At 38.8% G+C, this 26698-nt stretch overlaps 1 protein-coding gene across 2 annotated transcripts in view; it reads right to left on the minus strand.

Moving 5' to 3' along the window:
- jag2b (jagged canonical Notch ligand 2b) overlaps positions 1–26698 on the minus strand; it is a 62187-nt gene that overhangs the window by 14024 nt on the left and 21465 nt on the right. The window contains exons 3-12 of one of the 2 annotated variants that reach the window (XM_028439320.1): positions 25653–25707; positions 15739–15996; positions 14008–14068; positions 8308–8438; positions 6471–6590; positions 6201–6314; positions 6010–6123; positions 3259–3372; positions 2851–2897; positions 2586–2759 (exon numbers count right to left, since the gene is read on the minus strand). In XM_028439320.1, coding sequence (XP_028295121.1) covers positions 2586–2759; positions 2851–2897; positions 3259–3372; positions 6010–6123; positions 6201–6314; positions 6471–6590; positions 8308–8438; positions 14008–14068; positions 15739–15996; positions 25653–25707 — 1188 coding nt within the window. The remainder of the gene's footprint in view (positions 1–2585; positions 2760–2850; positions 2898–3258; positions 3373–6009; positions 6124–6200; positions 6315–6470; positions 6591–8307; positions 8439–14007; positions 14069–15738; positions 15997–25652; positions 25708–26698) is intronic. The other variant, XM_028439322.1, reaches the window with a different exon arrangement.

The raw sequence follows: 26698 nt of genomic DNA on the forward strand, positions 1-26698 counted from the left end.
TTACATTTGTGACTGGGAGAGCAGATGCTAATCAGTAAAACATGATGCGAGAGCTGTTGTGGTTGTGGCCATGCAGCGCAGGAATGCACGCTGTGCATCAGAACTCTGTAGTATTTGGCCAGAAATCCAGCGTCGCCTCATTGAGCGAGCCTCGTATTTATATCAGAGATGCTAAATCAGGATTGGCGCCTGACCAGCCGTCCTCCATTCAGGGCCCGAGAGATGTAGTGAAGTGTCAGTTTCCTCCCTGCTAACCTACTTAACGCACACACATACACATTCACACACATTTCAACCATGACAAAATGAAGCAAGGACACAGACGACAAATGTTTGAAAATAAAAACATAAAATGTAAATGAAGCGTAAGGTCAATTCTGGATTTGGCCGCTTTGTTTAAAGACATTACGTAACATTATGAGTATGACAATGGTTTTGCATAATGGAGAACTTGTGATGTCACATAATTGAGGCTGTTGCTAAATTTTGTTTCATGACTAAACTGAACAAAGACGAGACATTTCAAATGTAAATGACAACTACGGACACCCAAATCAGACTGCAAAACTACAAATTTAAAACTCATATTGCAAAAAAAAGGTGACAACCACAGGATATGCTCAAAAAAAGATGTAAAATGTTGAAATTGCCGCATAGAAGTTTGTTTTGATCTCCACTGTAAACACTCGAATAAATGATCTTGTCAGAAAAGCTTTGCACATTGCATTGTGGGATGTGGAGTCCAACAGCATAAAAGTGTTTTTACTTTATTCTTGCCATGGAATTTTGTGTTTGCCCCAAAAAACTCTGCCAAAGTGACTTCCCAACACATCCCTGGTGTTTTCACTGAAAGTTGTGGCAATACAATGGTGGATTTTTATTTTGGGGTTTTCACAGGTTTACCAAATCGAATGTCAATCAAGAGAATCACTTTCCTCCTTGTCCGGTAAAGAAACAAAAAAAATCTAATGATTTTTGCCAAAGCTATGGCTATTCAGCAATATGTCCTACTTTAACTATTCTTTGGGTCTAAATTAACAAAGTAATAGTGAACTTAAAATTTGATGTGCATACAACACGCTTACACACGCTGTATTTTTCCCCTGTTACAGATGATAAATGGCACAAAAGTTGTTACCTCAAGCTGTGATGAGGGAGAACAGAGTGGCTGCAAGCGCAAATTTAAAAGGTGGAGTTGTTCAAGGAAGAGGCGAAGACACATTCTTGAATTATAGCAAACTAATTTTAATATAAGCAGGATAAACACAATATGGGAGGAATGTTAATGATGTGGGGTAAACACGAAAAACACCAGATTATTTAGAGAAATGTTGGAATCTGTGAGTGAAGACGTGGCAGATGAGACATGCCTATGTTTGTAGTAGGCCTGGGCAATATATCGAGATTCAAGATGTATAGAGATTTCTATTTTGGTGACTTAAAAAATTACAATATCACCTATAACAATATATTTTTATATTATAGCTTATTTTGTATTTAAATACTAGGAGTCACTGCTTTCAAAACTTCTCAGAGCAGAATGAAATAGATTGCTAAGAGCATCCTAATGCTGCGTTCACACTGAATGTGTGCAACCAGATTACATAGAAAGTTAATGAATAGATTGTGGTCATGGGAGCGCACTCCCAATTTTTTTTGTCAGATTCGCAAAAGAGTTGGTGTGGAGGAGAATCAGTGAGGAGGTGGTAGTAGCAGGTAAAAGTTCTCTCTGTAGTTTTCATCTTTGAAAGTTCGCACTGAGCTAGGATAGCATTAGCCGCTAATCACACCGGCTTTTTTCACTGGTGGTTTATGTTTATGAGAGGAGAAAAAGGAGCGCAGCTCCTCACTTCAGCAGGCAGTGAAACACACAGAGTTGGATGTGTCGCTGGTGGGCGGTGCTTTGCTTCAGACGCGCATATGAAACGAATGGGGAAATGTTTTAATCCTGCAAAACCTGCGGAACGTTTCGTGCAGCAGACGTGTCCGGTGCCGCAGATGACGCATTCGGTGTGAACGCAGCATTACCCAGACCTTCCCCTAAACAAACCACACTACAGAACTCACTCACACATACTGTCTCTTAGAGAAAAAAAAACAAACAAAAGTGACACATCATGTCGTCTATCGCCATTTTGAAAAACAATATCGAGATATGAATTTTGGTCCATATCGCCGATCCCGAGTTTGGAGTCACTCAGTGCAGAAGATGGGTACAGATCCCCAATCCATCACAGAGCTCACATACAGTGACCAACATTCCCACACAAACACACTCTTCAGAAATGATTTCATTATGACTTATCTTTAGTTTGTCATATTTCTTATTTATATTTCTAAAGAAGGTTGAGTCCTTCTGAATAAAGTTTATGAGCAAAAGTGGGTGAAATGTAAGGCTCCATGGACAAATGGAATAAAAAAGTTCAAAGTAATTACATCCTGACGTGCAATAATTCACATTTATACGTTTGGAATTCACTGAAGAAATGTGTTGTTTTACGCCTCTTCCAAACAGGAACAAGAGATGAAAAGATGACCTGCATCAGTCACTGACAAACACCAACAACAGGTGGAAAAGCACTCACCTCACACAGTGGACCAGCAAACTCTGTCGGGCATTCGCACACAAAGCTGTCCAACGCGGCGTGGCACTGCCCGCCGTTCTGGCACGGCCCACTGTCACACTTGTTCCTCTGGATTTCACAGTGAGCGCCCACGAACCCAGGAGGGCAGAAGCAGTGGTAAGCCCTCGGACCACCCTGTGGAGGACGACACGGTGAAGAGTCGAAGGTGAAGCTAAAACATAAAATCCTCATCGTTTGGCGTTGACTGAGAACTGAATGGTCCTACCTTACACGTTCCCCCATTCTGACACTGACCACGGCAGCCTCTGATGTCTAAAGATGAAGATAAAAAAGTAACTTTATACTTAATAGATGCTGAATAAAGTTGATTCTAGATGAGAAACTCAGTGTGCACAGATCAAAGTTGGGAAAATAACTACTGAAGCAAAGAAAGTGCTGATAGACTAACAGAGCATGCACAGGTGAGCAAACATGGGGTTTTATAGATATTTCACCATGAAAAAATGTATTAAAAAAAAAAAAAAAAAAAAAAAAAAGAGTTCCAGAGTTATCAAAGTGAGAATGTGAGTGAACTACGCCTATGAAGCATGACCAGAAAGTGAAAGCTGCGTCTGAAAAGCAGCTGGAGGAAACATTCCCCAGTGAAAACTAGACAGTCGGGAGGAATACTGACTGATGTCACACTTTAGTCCGGACCATCCCCGGAAACAGTCGCAGTGATATCCGCCAATCAAATTTTTGCAAGAGCGAGAGTTCACGCAGGGTTTTCCTGCACACTCATTAGCATCTGTGAAAGCAGGAGGAAGAGCGAGACCCCGATCCATCAATAGAAACCAAAGAAGATGAAAACAAGACAGAACAGAGCCCAAGTCCAACCATTCAATAATAAGTTAAGAATTTCTCTTTTTCTCCACATCAGAGGATATTTGATGGTTACAAAGCGTATTTTGAATGACCATCAAAATAGGGTTAAACAATGAAATGCTGACCTTATTTATTTACTGGTAGGGATGTCCCAATACAACTTTTTCATTTCCGATATGATACCGATATTGCAGCCTTGTGTATCGGCCGATACCGATATTGATCCAATATCAGCATGAATCATACATACTTTATTTTTTTAATACAAAATAATAATTGCTTATTTTGTAGTGTTGAGTGTTCGAAAAGGTTTGATCAAGTGATGTTACTCAAACAGAGAACAATAGTCAGCAACAGTAGGTATGAGAAAAACTGACACATTTATTATTAACCAACTGGTTACATACATTTTAACCTTCAACATAATATCTATAGTGTTCTACAATTGAATAAAATAAAAAACGAATTGGAAAAAATAAATAAATAAATAAATAAATAAATATATCGGAGAATCCGGAAATTTGAATCCAATAGCCGATATTCGTTTTCAAGCCAATATCGGACCGAGACACCCCTATTTATTGGATCAAATTATTAGGAACGAGCAGGGGAAAAAATTAGTGAAAAGCTTTTTTTCTTTTTTACATATAATACTTGTCCCAAACAAAGATTTATGAGGTATGGGTTTCTTATTTTTAAATCAGGGGTGCTCTTGTGAATCTAAATGCGTCCAAAATACATTTTTGTATTTATTTATTTTATTTTAGTGCACTGGTTCTGGTTAAAGAACAAAAAAAAAAACTAAAAAAAAAAATCCAGCGTCACCTATAAAATTGTATAAGGGGTTTGTATGTTCTCCAAAGGGTATAAGAACAGCATCAATATGAAAGTTGGTTTATATTATGTACAGTAGGTGTTTCAGGCTGTTTTAGATGGAGAAAGGGTTCATTTGAACAGTTTCTTTTAGATCGTTACGTTTTTAAAATTAAGTAAATCAGATTTGGGCCACATGCGGCCCTCGGGTGAATTTTGTGCTGCCCCCAAAACAAAGACACTTTCCAAAGGCACAAACAACAAAACTATGTAAAATCAGATAAAATTACATAAAGTGACCACAAAAAAAATGCATAAAAAGCCAAAAAATTACTAAAAAATAAAAATAAATAAATAAATAAAACTCACAACCCGACTCCAAAAACACAAATCCACAAACCTTTTGTTTTCTCTTGTATTACCAATCTGATTGGTCATTATTCTAATAACAGATCAGCTATTTTTCCTAACAAATTAGGACAACATTACTTGAAGTTTTATACGTAAAGGCTGACATTACACTGTCATTATTGTGACATGACACCATAACATTTTTGCCCCTTCAGAATAAAATAAAATATATAATCAAATGCTCATACATTTTTTCTTACTATGAGTTGAGATCCTTTGTTTTAGAGCTAAATGGTTTGTTCCAGCTTTAAGAATTGAACACATTTATGCCCTGATCTCATCACTCATACTGGCTTGTTCCTGTCCAGGGATGCTGGAGCCTCTCCCAGCAGGCACAGAGCATCAGGCAGTGCAAAAACCCCAGTATAGGATGCCAATCATCACATGGTCTGACAGGGCCACCAATGGGACTTGAAGCCATGAGCTCCGCACTGAGGCAGCAATGCTCACCGGTGTGAGCCAATAGTGTACAGTGAGTGACAAGCTAAGGAAATCCATGTAGGAAAATTTCACAAAGACCTCAACAAGTGACAAAGTCTTCAACCCAATGTGCAAAAAAACATTCACTTTTCATGATAGATCCTCCTGTGTTTCTGCAAAGCTAGTTTACACAACAGCATGATGGAAAGAGCTCGTCTGTGGGATCTTTTCATGCGGCTTCCTGTGCGCAGGTGTCCGATGACAACGTGTGGACAGTTTCCTAGCACACACACCAACACATTCCATTGACACGCACAATAACCTAACAACAAACACACAACACGCTCACAACCAGTCACTGGCCTCTAAATGTGGAAGTTGTTTGGGAGAAGAGGGCATCGTGCAGGATTAATTACGCGCGCGCACACACACAAACACCTGTTCTCTCTCTGTAACTCAACACTGTACACACACACACTGATCACCAGGTAACGCAGGCAGCCTATAGACTCCTGAAAAATGAGATCTGAGCTGGTAAAATGACACCAAACTTTGAGGATCTCTTTTCCACCATATCCCCCCCTCACACACACACATTGACACACATACCAACACTGTTTACAAGCCATTACCTGGCTTCACGGTGCTTGAATTTACTGGTTGGGATGTGAGCAACAGGAAAACGAAGGCCACGAGGGCGACAAACAAACAGCCGGATGTAGTCGTACTATGGCTCATAAAGTTATTGTGAACTGTAGACTCGTGCTGATATCACTCAGAATCAACCACAACAAGCGACCCAATGCAAGAGGTCAGTTTTTGTTTGAATGAAAAACAGGAAAACCATGAGAAGAACAAACCACCCTAAAGCTCTGCCTGGCAGGAAATAACCCTAATACTAAAACCAGGAGCTCACCTATCTGGCAGGTCTTTCCTTCCCACTGCGGAGGGCACACACACTCAAATCCTTCCTCCAGGTCGATGCAGGTACCGCCCTGAGCGCAGGGACTAGAGGCGCAGTCATCCAAATCTGAAACAAAAGCAATAACTCACTCACATTCTTATAAATTAATTAAAAAAATTAGGAAAAAACCCCAAAAAACCTACTGTTAGCACATGTCTGCCCCTCCCAGCCGGGCGGGCACAGGCACTCAAACCCGTCGGGCGCCTCGCGACAGGTTCCACCATTAGCACACGGATTGGAGACACAAGAGTGCTCAGCTGATGGGATGAAAAAAAACAACATGAGGACCTCATTTAGATCTTCATTTTCTGATTGTGCAAGTATAACATCCATCAATTTAGACAGAACTCAACATTAAATTCAAACTGTTTACTTATAACTCATACACAGCAGCTCATTGGGTTCCCTCCCACCTATCTGACAGTTCTTTCCAGAGTAGCCTGGTGGACAGGCACAGTGGTACTCATCCGGCGCCGTGTTCATGCAGATTCCTTTGTTGATGCACGGCTGGTGGCGACCGCAGTAGTTCAGATCTGGATGAAAAGAGCAGACACAGATTTGAAACTTCAACCATAAAGGTTTTACAGCACATAATGTCAATATCAAGGCCTATGGGAGAAAGATGGGCTGGTATGGTGTTAAAAAAAAAAAAAAAACCAACAACATAAATTATGATGTTTGCGTTCAGATAAATTTGTGCACATTACAGTTAATAATATACTTATTTTACACAAGCGCTTGGATTTTTATCTGTCAAAATGGTGTGACAGTAGCCCTCAATGTGAAATGAGTTTGACATTCTGTGTCTGCAGGCTGTTATTTTGAAATGGGATGTGATACTGACTAGGGTTGCGAACGTTTACGATACATTCACAAGGTAATTTCAGGTCAGGAATTGTGGGAATATTCAAAAATCAAAACCTTTTATAGTAAGTATTCATTCAAATGAATCAGAAATTGGGAGTAATTTAAATAAATAAAATAAAAAAACATATAATCTCCAAAAATAAATATTAAAAACAATTCAAAAATGATACAATATAAAAAAAATTCAACCAGGACTGCAAAATGTCGGGAATTTTTAAAGTTGGAAAGTTTCAATAGGAATTATTGGGACATTTTCAAACTTGAAGGCATCATGAATTAAAAGGAAATGTATGGTAAATAAAAAGTATATAATATACCCCAAAAGGTCCTGAGCTAAAGGTACCGTGAATATATATTATATAAAATGTTACGTCCCTTTGCAACATTTACTACAGAGTCAATTTCCTGTAGCTTCAGAAATCAATTGGCAGCTCACGTGCCGTGAACGGTGAATGTCGGTGCGTTTTTCTTGTGTGTAGTTAAATCTCTCATCTCTGTGTGCGACACCAGCATATGCGTATATTTCTGCACTTTTAAGCAGAACTAAACCCTGAACATAAAGGCTGGTAAATAAATGAGTGAGGATCAGTGTTCGCTGGAGATCTTAGGACTAATTCTCATCCCCTGAAGAGCTCGGCGTGTATATCGAGTGTCTCTGCTGCTGCTGCTCAGATCACAGCGGCAGTAAAACTATCCACGTCCCCAACAGACAGAGAAAAACTAGCACTGAAAGTAAAGCATTAGCTTTTTACTGAAAGTAAATATCACCATGATGCCCTACATGTGATAGTTATTTATGGTTCTGCTTAGGGCTGGGCGGTATGACCAAAAATATATATCACTGTATTTTTCTAAATTCTAATTTCACGAAAAATGATGGTATTTTCTTTTTTTCATGCATAATCAGGTGTTCACAGCATTTTCTACTGGTTGAGAGAGGAATTAGTGCAGTAGATTGACTTTGCTCTCTTTTTGCGTGCATTACTGCTGAACCGCCAACATGCTAAGCTAACCGTGTGTCCGTGTCTGTTGTTCTCCTGTAGCAGAGGCATGCGCACGCAGGCACATGTTGACATGCAGCTTCAGAGCTTTTAATTGTGTCTTTCTGATCCATTTACACGTATGATTTACACCACAACTAACACCAGAGCGCTACTGTTTACCTTCCTATTTAGAAGTGCAACGTTGAAAAGGGTCCGGTCTGAAACGCGGCGCAGCGTAGCGTTCCGAAACTTGTGTAATTAAATACACCGGTATTGTGGTATATTAAAAATTCATATAACAAAAATATATACCGGTATTCGGTATGAACCGATATACCGCTCAGCCCTAGTTCTGCTGTGCTGTTGCATGCACAGTGTGAATATGAGCAGAAATACATACCTTTGTCACACAGCAGTCCTCCCCAGTTCCTCTCACACTTGCACTCCCAGGGTAAATTGCACATTCCATGCACGCATCCAGGGTGGATCATACAGTCGTCACAGAACTGTCCCTGCCAGCCAAATTTACACCTGATACACACACACACACACACACAAAATCAATATTCACATCCTCAACCCTCCCTTCAACATTTTACTCAGCGCTTTCCATCACATAATTACACCGATTAGGGTCATCTGTACAGAACACACACAAGCATCTAAACACATTAAAACATGCAGGAACACGTACAGTACATGACTCTCACTCTTGTGCAATATAGCCACAGACCAAGAGAACACTTGGTCTGTTATGGAGCATCCTGTTCACAATAGTCACTAAACCTCCTTTGAATCACAAATGGTTCCTTTGGGCTTTGAGACGTGGAGTCACAAGGAAATGATGAGGGTTAAAAACTATGTGGCAGGAACAATATTAATGGGGTTTTTTTCTGAAAAAGAACAATACATGAAGACAGATTGGACAATAGAAGCTGGACTTGGGACTCGATGCACATTTAGACACATTAGTGGACATGTAAGAGTCACAGGATTACTCATAGCCAACCAGCACAGAGCAAAGTGGAAAATATCCTGCCTGTTAAAAGTTTTCTGGAGGACCACAGATCCGCCGGATCCTTCTACACACCTGAGTCTGATAGTCATTGTGCAGCTGTGCAGATAACACAGCCTCATACCAAGCCACTCCTTACTATTCAGTGAGTTGAGCAGAGAAACATCAAAAGCATGCAGCACTGCACCTCTCAGTGAACAGGTTTAGACACAGACTAGGTTAAGGATTTAAGCATGATTAATATATGATATGATCTCTATAACTGCAGCTCTGAAACAGAATTCCTGTTGATCACAAGTGGCCCAAGGCAGCAGAAGCAGCAGTCATCCAATGACTGGCAGAAAAGTCAAACCAATAGACCGGCTTCTCAATAGGAAAAATTAGTGATGCACCGAAAAATTTGGACACCATGAATTTTCCATCAAAAACGGCCCAAAAGTGCATTTTCACTTTTCTGCCGAAGGACTTTTATCACTGAAACGCTGACAGTGAGAGACTGTTCAGTGCTACAGTTCATGTTCTCAATGAGACACAGACTTCACTGAAATAAAGCTGAGAGAATTTGAATACTTTCAAGCAGCCAAGTCAGTTATAGGCTTGTACATTATTATTCAAAGTACTCATTATGAGTCAATTTAAACATTTTGTTTAGTATTTTATTTTATATTGTGTATCGTTACATTTTTAATTGATTTGTTCTTTGAAGCATTAATATTATTTTATGTATGGGTAATTGCATTGCCTTGATCTTAGTGAGGTTAGTAGTCATAACCATAAATGAAATGGTACTAATAATTGGCATAATTACTTTTTTTTTCAGTTTTTGGCCTTTAAGTGCATCTCCAGTGAAAATGCATCAGAGTTTATGAGCCTACATTTGTAACCAATGTGAAGCAAAAACATGTAAAGGGTTGACGTTGCTGCTCAAAAGTTTGTTTTCATCACTCTTTTATTGACATTTATGAAATAGTTTCACTCAAACATTGTCATTGTGGGATGTGGAGTCCAATAGACCGATGCAAAGAGGGTTTTTTCCTTCATTATTACCGTGATTTCTTTTTTTTTCTATTTTTGCTTGACGAGGAGGACAGTATTGGGAAGTGACTTTATGCTGCCTTCACACCAAACGCGTTTCAGGCGTCAAAATCGTGCCTCACGCCGTAGTTGGACGCTTGTGCTCAATGAATCAGACGCTTCTTGTCACCAGCGTCGAAGACGCTCTAGACACGCGTCCAAACAAGTTGGGAAAAAAGCGCTTTGAGGGGAGGAGCTTCTCTGTTGCCTGTGGTGTTTATACAATGGATGATATTGTGGCGATCAGTTACGTTGATATTTCACCCAGTGACTGTGAAGTGGTGGGGAACATTGTGTTGAGAAGGCGGTGTTTCCGGTCGGATGTATTTTGGCGTGACTCAGTGTGTGTACTGTGATGTTAGAGAAGTGTGGTGAATGGAGAATAAAGTTTGGAGTTCCTTGCTGAACACCCCGCCTCCGACTCCCGTTCATCGGCTCTATATTATTGAGAGAGTGGCTTGGCTTTATTTGAGCCTTGGCGCCGAAATTCCCCAAAAGTTGAATAATCCCAACTCTAGCGTTGGAGGCGCCGGACGCACGTCAAAAGCTTGAAATCTCAACACGCCACACAGGAGACACGGGGACACTCAGCGGGACCTCTAGACGTTTCTAGAAGCGCGTCCACCATATATTGTCTATGTAAACCTGACGCTGTTGACACGTTTGGTGTGAACGTGCCATTAGGCAGAAATTTTGGGGTCAAACACAAGAAAACGCAGTAAAAACTAAAAACACTTCAATGAGACTTACACTATGAATTTATCTGATTAAAAACAAAAACTATCATCTCCAGCAGCTGTAAATCTTCAGCTGGTGCAGATACCACTGCACTTTTTCAGCAGTCAAGTAGACTTGCTGCTAACAAAATTTAACATCTGACAACAGTTTATTATTGAGGAACACGTTGGTGTACGTAGCAGAAAATGTTAATAATTTGCCTTTTAGCTCCAAATGAGATGAAGCCATTATGTGTTGCTTTGATGTCTTCCTTTGATGGTGAAACAAGGACCATATGGAGATGTCGAAGACGCCAAAAAAGCTGCAAATTACACTTCAAATATCTTAAGCTGACCCCACCAAGCCAGGTTAGTGTCCCCTCATAATGTATCAGCTCTTCACATCCCAAGGTCTGCTACCGACTAATCTTAGAGGAGGGCGACATTCCAGGGGGCAGGAGAGGTTAAGAATACTTCCAGTGGCTCCCGAGCAGGGGGAGGAGGGGGGTCCTAGAAGCTGCATGTGTATCTTGGACCTTCAGGACACTCCTCTGAGATCCCAAAGCTGCTGTGTCTTCCACCCAGCTGTCTTGTCAGATGCTATTTTGAGTCGCCTCGTGCAGACGGCACCGCTGCCTCTTCAAGTGTCCCCCCTAGAGTACATCTCAGCCATTCCCAGGCTGAGGAGGGGGGCCGCAGGGAATACTTGGCATGCTTGTTTCACTGTATGCAACGTGCCTCAGACTCTACAGTAACGCAGTAATAACAAACAAAACCTTAGCATTGCTCCTCCTTCACTGTGGTTTTAGCTTGAAGGCATCAAAAGGACATTCCGTGTTAACTTTTACCACCGTGACGTCATTCCGACTCATCACGTCCTATGCACGAAGATATTGAAGATCTTGCAACATGTCAGAGATTGATTAAAAAATGCATTACTTTAGATGTCCAAGTAGATGTTAGGGCAGGGCGAGCCTTTTCATGAATATGTCAGGGCAGGTCCTGTGAGGGCTAATAAAAAGGCTCCAACACACGCTGCATTACAGGCACGCAGCAGCCTTTTGTGATTCTCAAAAGCCTGTGGCAAAGCAGGCAAAGGCCATAAAATGTGTGATGAAATAAAGGGAATGAAAGGAGATTCCAAAGGATTTAATGCCAGCTTTCTGTGACCCCAGGCATCATTAAAGTCAAGCTCGTGCAGGAAAGCGCTTTACAGCCAATGGTCTGTTTATCACACTGCTTCTGTCTACTATACCACTTACAAAGTCCAGTTTAATGCAGTTGTTTAAATGTGCCGGATTAACGCCCACCTTGGCCAGGTAATGGAACTTTAAAGAAATCATGCATGTAAAGTGTTTTTACTTGTTTTGAGAGCCCTTTTAAAAGACTTCGAAAAATAATCCCGGAAATAAAAAAAATGGACATTTAAAAGTAGAGCCGTAGCAGTTTCACTGTACATCCACCAAGCTTCATGTTTTCATTTCAAAGATGACTTCTGATTGGCTCTTTGGACCTTTTCATACTAAGGAGGTTCGCAAGTTCACTTTAATTGTTCCATGATTCAGTTCCCAGGAAAGTATAGTTTGTTTGACACGGAACCATTTCAAAGGAGCGGAATCACAAATGAAAAAGGAACAAAAAAAGAAAACAACCAAATTAGTGAGGAGGGGCAGATGCACAGGAAACACAAACACACACACACACCTGGGACTTGCTGAGAAGAAACACATTTAAGTAGCATTAAAAACAAGTTTTAATTCCAGCAAGTTCATTTTGTTTTCTTTTTTGAATAATATGTTGTGGCTTCCTTTCACAATTTTTAAGGATTTTTTTCAGGAAAAAAAATTTAATATTAAATAATAAAAACAGGCTTTTCTGCCAGTTTGAAGTGTTTTCAAGAGTGCGTTGAGCTAAATCACGGCGTTAGCCATTTTCTTTCCATTCAATCCAAGTCCTGGACTTCTCCTGATCCAATTGAATGTGGTGGCAAGTTAGGCTTCTTTTAATGCAACAGATTAAATGAAATGAGCTGTTATTATACATAATACTAGTTTTTATCCAGACTAATATTTAAAAAAAATGAGTTGGCTGCAATTATTATGCATCAACAACAAAATGAATGCTTTGGAAAACATACTAGCTCACATTCCACAACATCATAAACCATATAAAGAGACTCTGATTTTATTGTGATTATGAAAAATGGAATGAAAACACAGAAAAAGCAATATGAATTGTATTTTTTTTTTTTTTTTTTACTTTATCTAAAATCCGGCCCCAGTATGGCACGAAAATACCCAACATGCATTTGGGATAACATGACGCATTTACACACGGGTGACTGAATGTCACCAGTTTGTAGTAAACAGATTAATGTGAAATTTTGCTCATAATCTAGTTCAAAATATTGCATTACGTAATAAAGCTGAGTGAGATTTCTTGTAAAATGAAAATGAAATAGCTATATAGCATGGACTAAACCCTATGTTTTAAAACCATCTCACATTTTCATGGTAGCCTTCTTCATCTGATGCAAAAATATATATATATATATATATATTAACAACAGTAGCTGACTGTATTGACCCGATTCTTAGTATGTTTGGTATTATTTCAGTACAAAGTCTTTTTGTATTAGAGCTATAGGAATAATGCTATTAAATTATAATGAGGATGTGTCCTAAAGTGGTCGCCCCTGTATTTCCTCGGCTCGTAGCCAAAAACCTTTTTATTTTTACTCTCATCTCTTTACATCTGGCAGGTGGGGGGAGTTTTTTTTTAAACGAAGGATGACAGGAAGCAACACATCCTGGAAACACAACGTCATTTTCTGTGTCATTTCCACTCTGGACAACATACATAGCATGGTGGGATATTCATTTCCTCTCCTGACCCCTTGCCCTTTGGGGAAGACTGAGATGCGGATGGGGAAGGTGTCTGACAACTTCCGGAACGTCTGAGCAGATCCCAAACACACACACTGACATGTTCTATTGTTTGGATCGAGCCGGAGAACTCAGAACCCGCTTGTTATTCTGAGGAACATTTGGAGAAGGCTAAAAATACAGGAAGCAGGTCGTGCACTGGTCTTTGATTCTGAGCTGAGTTGGAAAAGCCCACAAGGGAGGAAAATACAGGCTTCAACAAGTGAATCCTTCTCTGGAATCCTAAAAACCATCTGCCTCCTGCACATCCGGTGATGTTCATTAAAACAAAGCCTCATGTACGTGATACCCATACACACAAAAGGCATCACAAAAAATGCACCCACACCGTCGTGTGTGTGCACTCTTACCTGCATTCACCAGGAACAGAGCAGCCGCCGTGTAACACGTTGCAGCCTTGTTTGCAGATCGCTGAAACAGACAGAAACCAATTACACACATGGCATGTAGATGTTGTTTACATTTAAATACAATTAAAAAAAAACATGGTATGCATGACACTACATTTATTAAGCTTTCATTTTTGGAAAGAAAAGTTCTAATTTTGCATCAGGTAAAGTGTACATGTAATGAAAATGTACGCAACAAAATTTTTTTTTAATGTATTACACTAAACTTTTTAGAATGATTTTATACTTTTAGGCATGAACTATGGAGAGGCGCCATTTTGGACAGGATATGAGGCATTTTCGTTCATCGGCCTGGCCTGTTGTTAAATGAAATGGTGCATTGTGGGAGGTAGAGGCATAACAGGTCTGTTCACATTGTGGGAAGTGTAGTTTTTCTGTTAGCTCTGGGCGCTAAGCAGCTGTGCGCCACCACTCCTTCAGTGATAAAAGTGCAGCATCCAGGTTGTGTGTTAGGAGAGGATTAAATGTCACCTTTCTCACCAACTTTCTGCTTCTCGTATGTGGCTCGGCACCAATTCAGCATGCAGAATTATACAGAGCTGTTAGTAGCAGAAACGAGGCGGCGTAGTTCGGTATTGGAATTGCACTGGCGAGCAACTGTGATAAAAGCTGTGTGAAAGGATATCTGTTCAGATGGGACGATGCGCCAAGGATCAGCACCCGACATTCTGGTGGGGGTGTGGTTAGTGCCATGACAATGAAATTAAATTCTGTCGTGACCCATTAGCTTAGCTCATTAGCTTAGCCCGCAGATCCCTCTCATATCACCGCATTTCGTCCCAACGGAAACGTTTTCAATTTGCATCCTGTACCAATATTATGGAGCCAACGTCTGGATAACTTTGACTTAGTGTCATTATTTGGCTTAGAGACGCAAAAGATATATATATATATTTTGTGGGGGTGTCTCTCTTGTTGTTATCGCAATCATTAGCTTTACACTGCGCCATTGTTTATAAACCGTAGCCTAGCAACAGCTAACAGGAATCAACGAACGTGCGTCATTTCCGACTCTCAATAGTTGATGCCCAAAGGTAAAAAATCATTCAAAAAACAAGTTATTTTGTAAAAAGGTGGACATATTTTGTTTATTGGTTATACATTAAATACATTTTTTGTCATATACATTTTCACTCCAGGTACCCTTTAATGTCTGATAGTATCAGTATACTAGAAAATGACCAGTGGTATAGTACAACTTACTGCATAAATTTTCAAAGTTGTGTTCAATAATAGGGAATATTTCAAATATGTTGAGATGTAGTTAATCAAACAAACCCAAACAAATACATTATTTTATTAAGTTATTATTAAGTTTGTTCAGTTTTGGAATACATTTGATTCACACTCTTTAAATTGCATTATGTTTTTCAATTGTTGCTCTATTTGCAGATGTAAAGTCAAACAGTTTATCTCAGTTCAACGTTTTTCACTGATTCGACTCGAACACAAAATGTATCAATCATGTTGCACAAATGAGGGATGTTGCTCAGTCCTGCAGTTCAAGGATTCTGTACAATTTTCCAATTGCTTTTAGCAAACATGATTTTTAAAGTTGCTAAAGATGTTGTCTGGTGTGGCCTACTTCAGATAAAACTGGACAGTCTGGTCTCTAGATGATCTTTGTAAAAGGGAACGTGTGAAAGAGGCGTGTGGAACATTGCAGCTCACCTTTAGTGCAGTAGGGTCCCATCCAACCATCCAGACACACCAGAGCGCCTGAAGGGTCACAGCGGTAGTGACCAAATTTGTCATCCCGAGGCACACACAGCTTGGTGCACGTGTTGCCGTAGTAGTTCTCGTCGCAGCGCACCCGAATACGGTACATGAGGCGAGCCACGGGTCCATCGTGTGGGATGGTTTGCCATTGGTCGCCGGGGTTGATCATACCGGTGTGAATGTTGCGCTCGATCAGTAGCTCCACGTCATCTGAGAGAAAGGAAATGATGAAGACGAGTCAGGAAAACGGAAAAAGAGCAAGAAGGGGCAATATATCGAGATTCAAGATATATCGAGATTTCTGTTTTGGCAATCACAATATCACCTAGAACGATATATTTTTATTTTATAGCTTATTTTGCATTGAAATACTCATTTTAGGAGTCACTGTATTTGCTACTTCACATAAACTACAGAACTCACTCACACATGCTGTCTTTTACATGAGAAAGAGTCCAAAGTGGCACTTATTGTACAGCTGTTTGTTAATAAAAGTGCTTGTGTGGCATTTTGCATCAGCACATTTAACTCAGAATGGTTTTTCTGGTCAGACTTTGAAATAAATATATTGAGATTTTTATTGTACATTGCTATTTTGAGAAAATATATTGAAATGTGAGTTTCGGTCCATTTGACCCAGCCCTAGAGAAGAGGCTTAAAAAAATAAAGGAAGCTACTCGGACAATTTAACCCACATTCTACCATTAATTGTGCAAAGTGAACCTTTGGGTCCTCGATTCTACTGTTGTCTGTCAAACTTTGTCATTTTTGCTTTGAAATTATTAACATCAGTAAGGCAGTAAACTATTAACACACAAACAAATATGATTTCTCTCACTCACTTTATTCAATCAATTTTAAACCTGCATGACGTTCAGATCAAACACAGGCAATACCTTGAACATAAACCTCATGTTTAAGGGTTTAGAAACAGAAAAATACTAATAAAGATATACAAAGCTAAGGTTGAGCTGTATGAACAACTGTGCACCTCTATTAATAGAAACATCCAACTACTGCTTTTTAAAATCTATAAAGCTGAAGGAAAAAAAAAGAAATGGATCATTACAAAGAGCTACCATTATATCACATTAGACAAATTGCTAACTGCTATGTCACAAATAAGGCACAGCTGACAGAAATTCGATTTCAATTATTACACCCAACAATTACAAAAATAACATAATCAAGAAGAAAACAAAAATTCACTTCATTTTACAGACATTTTATTTGCCAAATCAAACAAACTTCCATAATCACGAACATCTATAAACACAGAATATTAATACTAATTTTGAGTTGTTTAATGCAAGTGCATGCCATCTACTAAGCCCCGCCCCCTCAAAGCTAAAGCTAGCCTAGCATACAGGCCAACACAAGGAAAGTTGTTGCTAGCGGTTATGAAAAATGGCTGGTAAACAAACAAGGCCAGTTAAATTCTCTTATGGAACACTTTGGGTTTGATAATGAAGACCTAGAGCAAAGAGCCAAAGTGAACTCACTTGATTTTAGTGTTTGAAGGAATTTATTTTGGTTTTTTTGTACAAAAAAGAAAGAACTTTTTGGTTGACAGATAATTGTTTGAAAAATTATGATTAAAATAATTGTGATTATTATTTTTTCTACAATCGAGCAGCCATAGGCACAGTTGATAAAACTTAAATACAATGAAATTGGAGATCCTAAATGTTCCCACTTTTTTTTTTATGTCATTGCTCCAACATTTGTCTTTTTGTCTTGGTTAAAATGGATCAAAAATAGGAATTTTGCTTCTAAATATATTTAAACATAAATGATAAAGTCACAGTTCATTCCTGATATGATACCAATATTGCAGCCTTGCGTATCGGCCGATACCGATATTGATCCAATATCAGTATATCAATATTTATTTATTTTGTTTCCTCTTTTATAAAAAAATAATGACTTATTTTGAAGTGTAGAACAATAGAAAAGGTTTGATCAACTGATGTCACTCAAACAGAGAACAATAGTCAGCAACAGTAGGTATGAGAAAAACTGACACATTTATTATTAACCAATTTTAACCTTCAACATAATATCTACAGTATTCTACAATCGAATAAAATAAATTAATAATGAATTGGGAGGAGGAGAAAAAAAAAAAAAAAGAAAAAGAAAAAAAAATCAGAAAATCCAGAATTTTCAATCTGATTCGTTTTCAGACTAATATCAGAACGATGTCCGATATAAATATTGGATCGGGACACCCCTATTCTTCAGTTTTACCAAAGTGGAAAAATGATTATTTTTGTTTAAAGGTAAATGTAAATGGGCAGAGGGTCTTCAAATATCAGCAAAAAGAGGACCTGACGTTCATCATTGGAAACAACTGCCTAATGGTGAAATTACGACATCCACAAGCTTGAAGTGCTTTTTATTGCATATCCAGCTTCTAAATCATCTTTCATTGGTACTGATTGAAATCACATTTATTTTCTTTCATTTGAGTTGTCTTTAAACAAAAACCCTAATATATTAGGATTAGAGGAATCAATGGAGGTGCACAAATCTGCTACGTTTCTCAATGAAAGCAGAAAGTGTAATTCCTTTCAGCCCTTGGTGTAGTGGAAAGTACCGAGTACTGAATGTTAAGTATGCCATTTAAATTCATTGTCTGCTCAGTCAATGCTGTTGTTGGTGATCACACACTTTACAAGACTCACATCACATGTGGATTAACATAAAGCATCTGTGCTGCACAGCCTCCAGTATGCAAACACTCCTCCAATAGACATCTCTCACTTTCAGAAAATAAAAAAAGCAATCTCCTTCACAGATGGAGCAAAGCAGCTAAACAACCTCTGTGGAAATAAGGGCTCTGTGATTTGCTTTTCCCTATGGCTCTGGCCTCAGTGCACCCCAGACATGCCGAAGCAGGAACACACACGCGCACACGCACCACACACACACACCTTCCTCTGCTGGCGACTGACACAATGTCAGACAGAATTAAGCAACAAAAACAGAAATAACCCCGGCCGTCGCTAGATGGAGAACAATGGGCTCTGGGCTCGAGCCGGCGGCTGCTGTTAAGTGTCTAAACACTGAGCCGGGCCGGCCAGTCCACTCCGCTTCCTGCTCGATAAACACAAGGAAAACAGCCGGCTGCCTTTCCTGAGGAGGAGGGGGGAACATGGAGGAGAGGAATCATGGTGACAGACACACTGGGAGACTCACATCAGACCAGACAAAAGCTCACTGCTGAGTCAGGCCAGACAACGAGCACACACACAAGAGCTCAACCAAGAGCGACGTTCAGGCCTACACTGGATGTTATCTTAAAGCGCTTTAAACACTTAAACTGACAGGTTTTTTTAAATAGAATAAGAGTTGAAAAAAAAAACATGTCTTTGCACTATAAAAAGGCAAAAATCTTTTATCAAGTTATAATTGGTAATCAAAGAGAAACCAATCTGCAACAACAAGCTTTTCCTTTTTTGGCTTTTTGAAAAAAAGAAACAGATTTAAACACTTAAGGCATAGTCTGCTATGGAGGTGTGGCCAGTACGTTATGGCTTAAAAATCTTATTTTGTTATTTTTTATTTTAATTTGTTCTAAGAACCCCAACAACATAGTATTTGAGGTTAAACTCACCTGTTTTCACTCACCTGTTGCCAGGTCCCTCTTGAAAAAAAGATTCCTAATCTCAATGAGGCTTTTATCTGGTTAAATAAAGGATATAATAATAACTTACAGAGCGCTCCTAAAAACAGGCTGTTTTTTGGGCCTTCATGCATATGCATGAGTGGGAGTAAACACACACGCTGGTTTATCACAGCAACAGTAAATTATTCAGTCTTCCTTCTCCTCCTTACATCTACTGACTACAGAAATAGTCCATTTAAGACGATATTCCATTGTTTTGTCCTACTGCTGTGTCACATTGGGTCAGAAACACATCAGATCACCTCCAAGGCAGTACAAGGTGATAACGGCTACTAAAAATGGAACTGATTGCGACCGCTCGCTCTGTGCCGCAGGGAAGTAAACTCTCAATCGTTACGCTCACATGAGCTGTTACGCCACTTTCCCTACCCCTTCTGGTCACAGAAATAGTCCATTTAGGATGATAGCCCATTGTTTTATCCAACTGCTGCATCTCATTGGATCACAGACATGTCAGATCCTCCCATAAAGGCAATACAAGGTGGTATAACGGCTACTAAAAGTGAAACGGATTGTGAGCGCTCTTCGGTTTATCTACAGTTTATACTGGATTATCTATATACTGAATGTAAAGATATTAACTGTGATATTAACTGTAATATCAACCTGCCTTCACTATGTTTGTTTTACCTGTGAGGTAGTTTGAGAGGGAGGAGCTCACATTCCAATGTAGGGTAGGAGGAGCCAGGATTGTCAAGAGGAGGAGTTTCTATGTTGTGACATAACGCAAGAAAAATCCAACTCTTCCATTTGTAGCTGACTTTATACAAAATATGGAATAACAAGGGAGGCTAAAAACAGAGCTTTCTCAACTCCGTCCCTAAAGAAATGTGTATCACTGTAGCAAAACCATTAGAAAGTGAATTTTTCATAATACTGCCTCTTTAAAGCTGCAATAGACACTCCACTTATTGACCTTTACAGAAGTTTCCTGCAATGCATTGTGGGATGTTTAGTCCAACAGAGGGATGCATGGAAGTGTTTTTACTTTATTCTTACAGGGATTTATTTTGTTTGCCCGAAAACCTCTGCCAAAATGACCAAAATATTTCCGGTGTTTTCATGGACTGAAAGTTGATGCAAAACAATAATGTATGTTTATTTTCCGGTGCACACTTTCCAAAAGTTCAGAATCTTGGACGAAATAAAGCGTCTCACGGTTTTAGGTGATTTAACAGGGAATACTGGGACCAAACAACAACAAAAATATGGCTCCTTGACCACAAATTACGTTCACACTGACAGCATTCATTTTATTGTTCTCGTAGGAGTTTCTTTTTTTCTTTCTTCTGCAACCCTTTGTCCTGGAACTCCTCCTAGGCTATTAATGCAGCACTAATGACATGTATGTCATCTTTTAGGGGCAATGTCAAGAATCTGCAGTCAACCTTTTTTGGAGCCAAATTGTCAAGGTCAAGGTTGCGTCAAGTGTCAAAAACCAACATTTTCCATATCTCTACGAATATTTACCGTACATCTTTGATGCTTACATTTATGAAAAGTTCATCTCAAGTGGAGTATTTTATTGGAAATTTTAACTGGATTGAAGCTGTACGATCAACCAGTAAAAAGATTGGTAGGGGTCAAAGTTCATGATGTCACAAAAAAAAAAAAAAATTTCCCCCCTATAACTTAGCCACAAATTATGATACAGTGCTCAGACTGGTGCCACTGAACATTTCTTTTGAATGTGTGACCTTGACCTTTGTTCAAGGTCATATTTAGGGTCAAGGTCAGTCTTCTGTTTTTCCTGCATGATTACTTTCAATTTAATATGTAAAAAGAACATAAAGGGACATTACTCAACAACAAAATACACACAATAAAATTTCTTTCACATGAACAATTCCATTTGCCAATTTTCAATTGCCAAATACGTATTCGGCTTGCGAATACAGGTCTTGCCTGTTTTTATTTTATTTTGAGTTTTGTACATTGCTTGTTTCTCTAGTGTTAAGTATGGACACATTTTTGTTTGAACTGTGTTCCAGTTGTAATTTACTGTGTGGCAGTTCTGACAGTTTTTGTGCTTTGTTTTATCAGCAATTAATTTGTCATTTGTCATACCTGTTTTCTCCTTCAGTGTATTAATACATTTTAGGTTGCGTTTCAAAATCTGGCCAGGGACACCAGATGAAAACTAGCCTCTTTTGGCTAACTCTGGCTCATTTATAGCATGTTTGTTTATTAAAGGGATCCTTCACTGTTTTTACAAATGTGGCCTAAAACCTTTGAAACATCCTTATTAGAAGATCTATGCTTAACAAAACGCATTATTTTGCACCATATTTGGTTTATTCACTTTTAAAAATGGGACCAGTTTACCGTTTGAGAGCCTGTGCCGCCATGTCGAAATGACGTCATTGACGACGTCAATCAGTCCATTGAGTTCTATAGGAGGTGAAGCATTCAGGATCATTTCTGCTGCTTTGGGTTGCTCTAAACATCAGTAAAAATTAAAAAAGTCAATGGAAATCTCTTTTGTTTGCTGAAATTTGATAAACAAAATCCGTGACCCGAAAAAATCTGTGACCACAGGGGGCGACAGTTCCAACTCTGCTGATTCATAGACGTCATGAAGAAGTTCTTTGCAGCAGACAGATCCATCTTGGGTCAGCATTAACGAGCAGCAGTCTAGACTATAAATTTAGCTGACCTAAAAAATACAATTTTGTCTTCAGCAGCTTTAAAGTCTGTATATTAGAGGTGTCTCGATCCGATATTGATATCAGATATTGGTCCGATATCAGCCAGAAAACGAGTATCAGATTTTATTGGACTGCATCTAAAATCCCAGATATGAGCTCTCTGATAAAAATTTCCCCTCCAGCACTTCTACCCATAGGTGACTGTAATTCACACTCTAACAAAGTAACCTACTGTTGCTGACTATTGTTCTCTGATTGAGTAACATCACTTGATCAAGCCTTTTCTAACATTCCATACTAATAAATAAGTAATAAAAGTATGTATGATTTGTGCTGATATCGTATCGAATAAATATGGGTATCGGCCGATACGCAAGGCTGCAATATCAGTATCATATCGGAAGTGAAAAAGTTGTATTGGGACATCCCTACTGTATATGTAGAACAAGTTTGTAAAGTTTAAAGAAAAACTTAATCTCCAAATTAAGAGGCAGCAGCATTATTTCATACAAGTTTTTATGTTGTTTTGCTGGGGTTTTTCACTGGTATAAACCACGGGGGAAAAAACTGCAGTTGCACTTTGGGTTTCAAAATAAAAGCCTTACAAAAAACCTTGCCTGGGAACCTTTTCTGCAGCCTAGAGCCAAACGCCTTTTCTGATCTTTTTGGCAAATGTATGCAAACAAAAACAGGTCCAGTTCCATTTCTAGACCTCCCATCCATCAGAAACACAAAGACCAATGACTCTAAATGTACACAATGCTGACACAAAGCATGCAGCAGTCTAATCAAAGAGCAGTGATGTTGACATCTATTTCTTCTCCATTGTCTACGTTCATGAGTGGAAGTGCGTTTGATGTCATGGAATGAAGAGGAAGGAATGAGCTCATAATTAAGAAACAGGCATTCCGGTGAAAAGACAATACGGTCTGCTATGAATTACTAGCACCTTTCTGTTCATGTACATAAATTAATCTCCATAAGAAATGTCACCATGTACACAGATCAAAGGTATGTCCACATATACAGACATTATAGCACTGAATGGGAGCTTTTCCTCCCAGACTGAACTACTGCTCAGGTGGGAAAAAAGTGCATCCAGCGGACATAGCTGAAGAACAAACAGGATACAGCCGGTCTGAACCAACACAGCAAAGAAGGACCAAACATTAAACATGAAAAGATGAGAGGCGATCACAGTGTGTAGTGCAATAAAGTCCAAGTTCTTTATGACGTCTAAAATGAATTCAAAGATTTAACGATAACACTAGTGCAAGGTTTCCTCCAACACACAGAGAATCGAAAACACAGAATTTATGTTCTGAAAGGAAAAAGCAATTTAAAATCTGGACCCAAATTAAAATGGAAATACCTCCATTGTATGGCCGGAACAACGCGTTTACGTAATCGATGATGTGGATGCTAAAAATACGCAAAATGCGCGCGCCGATGTATCGTCTGAGCAAAACAAAGATGGCGTAGCCGGGGAAAAACTAACGCGAGTGGCTCCTTCAAGTTTCAAAAGCGCAAGGCACTGAAGACACGCATTCGTTCGTCGAAGGTAGCTGTTCCCTGTAACCCTCGTCCTTTATCCCAGGTGTGACCAGACGGCATCACATCAACGGGACAAGGAGGAAACACCCGCCGTGACATCAGCAGAAGCAGCAGCCGCACATGCGCACACACGATGAACACATTTACATACCACTATGATACCCTAGTAGTCCGTCCTGATTTGTAAACTAAACACAATGTATGTCTGCTGTACACATAGGCATCTATTGGAGTTTTTCCTTTGCACTCTGACCTTTTATTTTTCCTTTAAACTTCCTAAAGGACCACACACACGCACACGCACAATTCTTAAGGTAAAATGAAAGTTTATTTTAATGCTACTTCTGACTCTGAATGCATTATTTTTATTCTTACTTGAACTTTATTTTTGGTATTTTGAGTTGAAGAGCAACAAACATAAGGAATTCATGTTTTTTTTTTTTTCCATTTTAGATATGGAAATCAAAATGTATAAATTACTTATAGTCAATTAATGAGGAGATAATTGATAATCGAATCGAGTCGAATCGAACTGGAAAAAAGAATTGTTAGATTAATCAATGCATCAAAAAAAATCATAGCTAGATTAATCGTTTAAAAAATAATCGTTTATCCCAGCCTTACACATTTACACACTATTTTTCCCTGGAAATGGGTGACTGAATGTCTCGAAAATTTACAGTTCGACTAGGGATCATGTCCTGTGAATAAAAATCCAATCACACGGCATAATTTTGTGTAAAATATGGGGGTCATTCACTGTTTTGCTGTATTTAAAAGGTTTTACAAATAATGTTCTGGAACCATATCATGCATTTCCATTGGATTTTAACCCATAGAATAGGTTCAAAGTTGTGAATGGACATGCCTAACGTCTTGCAACGAGATCTCGCGTAATTTCAGTGTGACACTCCCGGATTCTGTAAATCATCTGAAGCATATAAAATGTTAATAATTATTAACAATAGTTGACTCTACAACCCTAATAGTGTAATATCCAGTAAAGTCATCTTCATAGCAAGAGATGATGAAATTGAAACAAAATGGAAAAGTGCAAGGTGATGCGTACGTGACGCAGAAATGGGTAAACCCTGAAACGGAATTAAAGAAATGAAGGACGTACTGTACACCCCCCTTTGCGACCACATCATCAATCAATACATTCATCTATCTAGATTATAAGATATGTACAGGTCAGAGTCCTTTCTAACCTGTAGAAGGAATCCATAGTAACTGCAATTCACAGTAATCCATAGATTGAGATGAATTACGGCACAAAAGGCAACCTCCTATACACTTTTATAATGATCTTATTACTTATTGTGTAGTGTGGAATATTAGAAACCGACCAATTGATATTACTCAGACAATTGTCAGCAACGGTGGTAAGAGTAAAACTGTTATAAACCAATGGGTTACATACATTTTAACCTTAAACATAAGAATATTCTACAATTGAATAAAACACATTAAATAAAATAATCACAAGACTGAAAAGTAACTTCAATAAATCCAATAAAATCAATATACTGCTAGAGAAACGTTGTTGGATTAGATATGTCATAGAACACATCTATTCCTCGATTCCTCCTCAGAATTACTATAATATCCCTAGTGAATACCTGTTCAGCCTCTATCCTGCTGAGTGATCTGCAGAGCGTCCAGTGTGTTGCATTTTAAGGAATAAAATTGATCATGAAAGTTTTTTTTTTTTTAAAGAATGTGCACGTCTTGTTTTTTGGTAATACAAAAACACATTTGATGCAATAAGCATGATTAGAACAGATACTCTAACACAAAACAGCCCAAAAGGCGGCGGCAGAAGAAGAAGAAAAAAAAGAAAAAAATTATTATTAAGTTTATTTGGACTAATCAGTACTCATGAACTGTCAGTGAGCATGAAGACATGCTATGTAAAAGTAGGCTTAGAGAGCCTTAATGTAAGAATGTATCACTTGTAAACGTGTACTTACCGTTTCGTGTGTCGTTGTCCCAATCCCAGGCCTCTACAATCAGCGTGTACGTTCGCTGGAAGGAAGAGAAGATAAAAGATCAGATATGACACGTTCTCATCCTTTATCAGATCTGCACTTTTAGTTTGCATGAGGTTTGGGCAGGTCAGCTATGGTGCACTAAATAGTGGGGAGGGAGATGCAAATAGATCAAATTAGCACAGGCAGTGTGATTTATTAAAAGAAGAACAGATTTATTGTTTTGTGTATTTATTTAGCACATTTAAAGGGCAGGTGTTAGCTGTTAGCTTTAAGTGCACAATGGCAGCAGACATTATTGAGAGGAGGAGGTGAGATCTTTTCAGGTTGACCCAATATTGTTAAAGGAATGAATTGAAAAGTATTTCTTATCAACCTTCTTCTCCTTTGATCTGACTTATCTTATCTAGACTTCCTCTGCTGTTCTTCTTGTTTTTCCAACATGACTTTCACACAGATAGCCTCCAATATTGTGCATGCCCTGCTTATATTCACATTCTTTTCAGCAGCTTTTATTCTTCTCGGTTCTACGTCAGAGGTACTTCACAAAGCAGTTTCTATTGCGCACTACGACTGTTCAATGCACCCAATACATCCCTGTAAGATGAATGCGAAAACAATACCAACCCCGAAAATACATTTATATAGAATGGAAATAGGACATTTTCCCAAAATCTCCTATATTTAATTCGGGCAAGTAAAATCTAAAGTCTGGTTTGTGTGTGTGGTCCTCCTCTCAGCTTCGCTGCGTTCCACACCAGTTTGCGAGCACAAATCCTCATACTAAAAATCAGAATCAGAATCAACTTTAATGACCAAGTAATGTATTGAATACACACGAGGAATTTGTCTTGGTGAACTGTGAAAGAACTTTTAAGCCCATTTTCAACTGCACTGGCAAACACACAGTACATTGGATAAAGCATGACAAGATGCCAATTAACTTTTAAGGTAAGTATGGTTGCTCTAAATGACACACTGTTGAATATTTCACTTCTAAATTTGCTAGAATATTCCCATTTGGTGTG

The sequence above is a fragment of the Gouania willdenowi genome, chromosome 24, assembly GCF_900634775.1.
Source record: "Gouania willdenowi chromosome 24, fGouWil2.1, whole genome shotgun sequence".
Lineage (NCBI taxonomy): Eukaryota > Metazoa > Chordata > Actinopteri > Blenniiformes > Gobiesocidae > Gouania > Gouania willdenowi.